This window comes from Rattus rattus, chromosome 11, assembly GCF_011064425.1.
Source record: "Rattus rattus isolate New Zealand chromosome 11, Rrattus_CSIRO_v1, whole genome shotgun sequence".
Classification (NCBI taxonomy): Eukaryota; Metazoa; Chordata; class Mammalia; order Rodentia; family Muridae; genus Rattus; species Rattus rattus.
In genome coordinates this window covers 18,614,821-18,622,020 of record NC_046164.1, presented here as the reverse complement: position 1 = coordinate 18,622,020, position 7,200 = coordinate 18,614,821, and the positions used below count along the sequence as shown (strand labels likewise).

At 46.9% G+C, this 7,200-nt stretch overlaps 1 protein-coding gene across 1 annotated transcript; it reads right to left on the bottom strand.

Moving 5' to 3' along the window:
- Nucleotides 1-246: 246 nt before the first annotated feature.
- C11H4orf19 (chromosome 11 C4orf19 homolog) lies at nt 247-2,740 on the bottom strand. The gene is made up of 2 exons (XM_032916579.1): nt 2,633-2,740; nt 247-1,936 (listed from the first exon to the last, which is right to left on the bottom strand). Exons 1-2 carry the CDS (start codon nt 2,662-2,664, stop codon nt 1,027-1,029), a joined length of 942 nt encoding a protein of 313 aa, XP_032772470.1. The 5' UTR covers nt 2,665-2,740; the 3' UTR covers nt 247-1,026.
- Nucleotides 2,741-7,200: the final 4,460 nt, after the last annotated feature.

Here is a 7,200-nt window from a genome sequence, read left to right as displayed (position 1 = left end):
CCTCTCAAGATGCAGTAAAGCTTTTTTCTGTAGAAGGATCCTGTGTGTGCCGCGTCGTTCCTGCTGGCGAGACGTAGCGCGGGACAGAAAGATGGGCTATACCACTTTAACACAGAAGTGCCATGACTGGCCCTTCCTGTTTCATTAAGGCAAATGAATGTCTACTTGTGTAAACTGAAGAAAACACCAATGGCCACCAATTATGTCTGGGACTCTCATATCAAGTTATTTGACAAGACACGGAGACACATATGCTGTGATGCTTTAATGAGAACCAGACATTTAATGACACAAATCCCTCCATGAATGGCTATGCTGTTCCAAAACACTCATGAACTTGAACCTAAAGCATGATGCTAGTTTTGAGTATTTTGGCTAGCCTCCCATATCCCAAAGGAGATTAAAAAGTAATAGTGTAAAAAAAGTTAAGGTCAAGGTGTTCTCATAGCACAGCTGAGGACTAACCATTTGTTCACTGGTCAAATCTGCTCTACCCTGAAGGGCACTGAGTTTAACCTGATGTTCAACAAGTGGTTAGCTAATGGTTCCCTGGGTGACTGTCCCTGAAGTTAAGCTCTAGCACACAGTAGGCACTTTAAGTCAATAGTTACCTTTCTAGGTTGGGTGAAGTATTTGGCTCTCAAAAATAAGGTAAAGAAATACATTCGAACAGAATGGCCCATGTTTGTGTGCCCCTGGGATCAGGTATGGGGATGTCAGGGCATTCTCATGCACATCTGCACAGATGCTCCCTCTTGGGGAGCTTCTGAGGCCAGCATGCAAGCCACTTAACTTCTGCACTTGTGGTCATGGACATGAAGGCCCGCTCCTATTTTGATGCTAGCATTCTGAATGCATTCTGGGTACAACAAGCAGCATGGCACAGGTACTGGCAATGAGGAGATAATAGGTGTAAACGAGTGGTATAGCTGGTAAGGCTGCTGGGGGCATGCTGGCAGAGTGGGCACATGCTTCTCTCTATCTGCTCCCTGTGACTGCAGCTCACTTGCCTCATCTCGCCCTCTCCTAATCGGCATCATCTGCATCTTCTCCTGCAGTAGCAGCTTCTAATGCTGCCAGGGCTTCTGCCACCTCAGCGTCCTCATCCACCACAGCACCCTCCTTGTTCCCGTTGTAGGTGTGGGGGTCTTCCCGCTCATTCCCAGGATCAGCCACTGGTGTAGGCTGAGTGGGATCCTCCTCTTTAAAGTAGACACTCAGAACTTCTGTTGTCCCTGCCTCATTCAGTGAGTCCCAGCTTCTCTTCAGAGAGAAGGGCATGCTCAAACCCTGCTGGCTCACCCTGGGGTGAATGCCTGGCAGAGGCTCCACTTCAGAGTGGTTTTCAAAAAGACAATCCTTTTCTTCAGGGTTTACATTGTCTACCTCAGGGCTCCAGACCTGGGGGTAATCTGGGGCTGGTATGTATGGGATGTGATCTGCCACTGCCAAGGCTTCAGCAGGGGCTCTGGAGTCTCCATGTCCCACCATCTGGGTCCCTTCCAAGGTGGGCAGCATGCAGCTTTGCTTCCTGTAGTCCTCTCCTTCAAGGAAGGGTTGAGCCGGGTGGGCACTGTCTATGGTGGCTACCCAGGGGCTGCTGGCCCAGGAGACACTGTCAACCTGTTGGGGTCTGGGACTCCTGACAGACTGCAGAGTAGCAGTGGGTCTGATGCCGTTGACAATACCATGCTTCTCCACACAGGGTCTCTCTTCTGAGTCCTCCTGGGTTAGCGATCCTTGGCAAGGTAGACCAGTTGTACTGCCACTGCTGTCTGGTTTGCTCAGGCTACCACTATGCAGGGTGCTCCCAGGTACCTCGACCTCACTGTTCTGGGTGCCTTTTAGTCTGACAGTGTCATCCTCCTCCAACTTGCAGTTGTTTACTTCATTGACAAAACCAGGGGAGGGCACTTGAACTGGATCAAAGAGATAGCTAGGGACAAGAAGAGTAGACATCAATTAATTGTCATGGGGACAGAAGAGCTGGCGAAGAAACTGGCTCCTGTGATTGTGTCTGAAAGAATAAGTCCATTTGGCACAAAAATCTTTGGCCATTGAAAAGAGCTGAAGAGACCTAGGAAGTCAGGTCATCAGCTGATCTGTTTTGCTTATGATTCACCTCCCTCAAATGTCACAAGCCAGGTGACTGGACTCTTGTCAGTGAGGTCACTATGTCACTTTAGGAGTCCTCTACAACCTCACCTTTCCTCTTCAATATCTAGACCGCATGTTTTCTAAACATGCCAGATGGAGCCAAGTCTTCATGTCTTGGCATTGTGGGCCTAACCTGAGCTGGCTAGATGCACTGACTGCACCATGATTGAGTGTGTTACTTTTTAAGCAGCTGTCACATGTATTGTCTTTACGATCTTATTTATTTTTATCGATTTTGCTGTTGCTTTAGCATCTGCCTTTGGTCAAAACATTGGGCTCCATTATGATGCTTTCATACCTCTATATAATGGACTTTGACCATATCCATGCCCCTATCTTCTAGTGTCCCCCACCTCTACCCTCCTACTTGTCTCTTCCTAGAGCCCTCTTCTACTTTTGTGACTTATTTTATAGTTCTGTTCTTAACAGGACTCCACAGAAAGTACAAATGCCTCTTGCAATATGTTCACTTTACCTTTGTATCATCTTACAACACCTGCACCCCATCTGGATTATTTTTTGTCACCATCTGGAAAAGAAAGAGTAAGAATTAGCCATGTTTGTGAAAAGGAAGTTTACTTTCCTTTCTTAGACACTTAAAATTAAGCATAAGACCTGGTCAAGGATAATGCGTGAATCATGATGACAGAACCCCCTCATGTCTCTAAAGCCATGCATGGATTCGGAGTTCTCAAACATTGTTTACACTTCAGTCACATAAAACCACTTTCCACACATGTAGGCTTCATATTCCAGCCCCATCTGCAGATGAGAAAAATCATGGTGGAATAATACCAGGGATCAAAGGGACCCATGATGTTTAGTGACCTGTGACCTTTCTCAGAGGTCCCAGGAATCCTGCTCAGTAGCAGGAGGTATAAGAATCCCTAGAGGTCCTTTGTCACCTTCTTGGGTATTAAGACAGTGTGGTTTGAATATGCTTGGCCCAAGGGAATGGCATTATTTGGAAGTGTGGCCTTGTTGGAGCAAGTGTGTGGCTGTTGGCCTTTAAGACACTTCCTGGCTGCCTAGAGGTCAGCCTTCTCTTAGCTGCCTTCCTTCAGACAAGAGGGAGAACTCTCAGCTCCTCCAAGTACCCTTTCTACCCTGGATACTGCCATGCTTCCCACCGTAATGATAATGGACTGAACCTCTGAAGCTATAAGCCAGCCTCACTCAAATGTTGTCCTTTATAAGAGATGCCTTCATTGTGGTGTCTCTTCACAGCAGTAAAACCCTAAGACAGACAGAAATAATCTGGATCTGAATGTCCGTCAAAAGCCCACGTGTTGAAAGTTTGGTCACCACCCTGTGGTACTACTGGGAGGTAGTGAGCCTTTTAAAGGTGGAGCTTTGTAGGGGAATGCCAGTGTGGTGAGGTGGGGAATGGGAGCATCCTCATAGAAGAAGGAGGTGGGAGGAAGTGGGAAAGGGGATAACATTTGGAATGTAATACATAAAATAGCAATAAAAAAAAGGGAAAAAAAGGTGGTGCTTTTAAGGGCTCATCATTAAGCCTCAGCCAATAGGGAAAACAGCCGCAGCTGCTGTGAACTACAGGTTGGTTGGTTGGTTTGTTGGTTACAGGGGATTTGATTTATTGTAGTGATAAAATAGAACCCAACACCCAAGCAGTAAATAGAAAAGCTGCTTCCTAAAAGATATGCCCACCTGAACTCACGGAATCTGTGAATGGCCAAAGCAGCCATCAATCAAATATGGAGGTGATCAAGAACCTCAATATGGTGCTGGAGAGATGGCCCAGGGGTTAAGAGCACTGACTGCTCTTCTAGAGGTCCTGAGTTCAAATCCAAGCAGCCACAAGGTGGCTCACAACTATAGGATCTGATGCCCTCTTCTGGTGTGTCTGAAGACAGCTACAGTGTACTTATATATAATAAATAAATAAATAAATAAATAAATAAATAAATAAATAAATATATCTTAGCTTTTTTTTTTTTTTTTTTTTTCCCGGAGCTGGGGACCGAACCCAGGGCCTTGCGCTTGCTAGGCAAGCGCTCTACCGCTGAGCTAAATCCCCAACCCAAATATATCTTTTAAAATAAAAAGAACTTCAATATGGGAGGTTCTGAAGTCCAGTCCTTTGTGCCCCTAGGCCAAAGGTAGGAGGAGAATTGGTCCCAGTCATAAAGGAGCGCCAATGTGAGACAATATGACTAAAGATGCAGACAATATGACGAAAGATTCAGAAGCTGGAGTGAGGCGCAGGGCTGCACTTATATCCCTTGAGGAACAGGGACCACATTCACTCTTGGGAACTGGTTAGAAATAGGGCCCTTTAGTGTTCTTTAGTGTAGCCCACTGTGCAATTCTAAGAGCGCTGGCTCCTTGTTTGGAAATCCCAAGTTTGCAACAGCCTTTCCAGCAACATAGGAAGTGGTTATGCAACCCCCTTTACCCCAAGGACCAAATCCTTGGGACAGTGAACTTGCAGGTCCACTTGGCCACATAGTCATTTCTCTGCCTTTTTCCTCTTGACTGTCTTTCATTTGTCTTCCTGGCAGTTGCTACTAACGGACATGTTGTCACAGATTTGTTTCTGATCCATTTCAGGATGGAGTCAGCTCTCTGAGCTTTTGTGTGTGTGTGTGTGTGTGTGTGTGTGTGTGTGTGTGTGTGTGTGTTTTAAAAAGATGCATGCCTTATACCCACAAAACATGCAATACAGTTGCCATGACACAGGCATTTAGCAACACCAAGAAGTAGCTGGTTGTAGAATGGGACCAAATGGTACAGGTCTGTCAACTATGACATCACCTGCAAAACATATATAGACCTGAGTACAGCAACACTGCAGAGAAAGGAGGGATTGGAGGATTAAACAGCAGCACATAAACTCCAGTACACACAGTGGATTTTGGGATTGCTCACCTAGCCCCAGCTCCTCTTTCTGCCTCACTTTCTCCTCTAACTCATAGATCAAATGGAGAAATAGTTTAGGTTAAGAAGTACCTTGTACATTTCCCCCCTCCTCCTGCCCCTCCTTTCCTTCCTTCTTTCCTTTTCCATTTCAGGACTGGCTCTGAAATCCTGACCAGCAATAAATACCTTTGTTTACATTGGAATCTTGTTTTAAAATAGAAAACAAGGCCAGAGGGAAGGGGGACTCGAAGCATTTAAGGACAGACTGCAGACAGTTCTATAACTGAAGCACTGTGGAATATTATCAGTGAGTAGGTAGGTGAGCTCTTGGAGCTCTAGTTGAGTGGCTAGAAGGGAGGAGGAAAGAAGCCAAGGGGGGCAGTTGGTCAACAACTTCCATGATACTTCCCAGTGTCCTAGAGGCTGCTGGGGTCCTAGGGACCCATTACCTGGTGAAGCTTGAGACCTTCTGCTGGTCTCAGACCACAGAGCAAATTGCTTAGAAACACAAGGATGGTTGGGATTTAACATTCCTCCTCTGAAACAGGCAGCACAAAGCAGGCAGCAGATAGAGCCTGGGGATTGGATCCTTCATTTGCTTATGTGTTTCCTGCAATCTTGAGGCTCCCTTCTTTTCTCCCAGGGAAAGACAGGGCCCACACTGCTCTCCTAAACCCTTCAATTACAGGCTATGTGAGTAGCTCTTTCCTCCGTATGGTTAGTTTCCTGTCTTTCTCCCATACCAACTCCCTCAGGGTCTACTTCCTGTCTTTCCTTCCGGTCCAGTCCCATACCTGAGAGCAATGCTTTGAGTCAGGTACCAGCCTGAGCGGTGGGACTTTCTTCCTGGTTCAGGTCCTGCCCTCTTTTTCCACTCTGATTTCCTTTCCTGATGACATTCCTTTCTCCACCAGCTCGAATGTCCAAGGTTGTGTGACCCCGACTGGTGAAAAGGGTAGGGACCAATGTGCTCCGCACCACCACCACTCCACACCCACACACACCCATATTTGCAATTATTCTTCCTTATGTATCAGAACAGGTTCAATTCATTCCCCATGTCTACATCAATATCCCATCCATATCTTGCCTGGAGCAGGCGAAAGGGGAACATCCTTCCTCTGCCATAATACACAGAAGTAGAAAAATACCCAGCCCTTGAAGGAAGACCGAGTTCTGAAGGAGCAGGCTACCTGCCTTCCCCCTGCTTGTCTTTTGGAAGCAGCTGCCTGACTTTCAGTGGGAGCTTTTGATGGCTAAGGGGAATCGAAATGTGCTTTGTCTTTGGAGTGATATAAACGCCAACAGGGAAGCAAAGGGCACATTTTTTGCAGCCAGGGTTTGGTTTACACAGGGGAAAAGCAAACACCATTAGGATGGCCGAGTCTACACACTGCTGGCGCCACCTGCTCCTGGACTCCCACATGCTGCTTGACTCTGCCTCAGTTTTGTGTTGAAGTTAAAAAGCCCAGTGTTTGAAGACGGTCATGACCACATTAGTTAGTGGTGACATCTCCAGGCAAGAAAAACCTGTTTTACAATGGGGACGAGGGTGGGGGTGGGAGGGATGGTGGTGGAGGGGTTGGGGGAGAGGTGTTGGGGATGGGGGGGGAGGAGGTGTAGAGAGAATGTTGGAAGTTTCTAGTAGAGCGGTTGACCGCATTCACCATGGTAATTACTGAGGTGTAAGAGCTGGTGTTGAGAGTGATTGCATGGAGCCAGGGTTTTATTGGCCAAGTCCAGAGATATGGGAATAACAGGACTAGCAAGGGTTTTAGCTCACCAAGGAAAACATGAGGGACAAGACACAGTGAGAGGAGTGCAGAAGGGAAGGGGCAGCTCTGTCACCACAGAGGAGACCAGCCAACAAATATACATGGACCTAGAAAGATCACCATTTGCTACCCCTTATAGTAATGATAATGGATCCAGGTAAGACTCACGATGGAGGCCTGGGGAACAAGAGGCTAGAGAGAGTGAAAGGACCAGATGATGGGGAGCAAGGCTGTACCATCACGCCTGAATTTAAGCTTTCCTTCACCTAGAACTTGCTCTTTCCTAGGCTGGTGTAGAACTCAAGAGACCTGCTTGTCTTTGCCTCCTGGGATTAAAGGACCTAAATTTAGCTGGGTGGAACCTTTCCCTAAGGTCACCACTCCC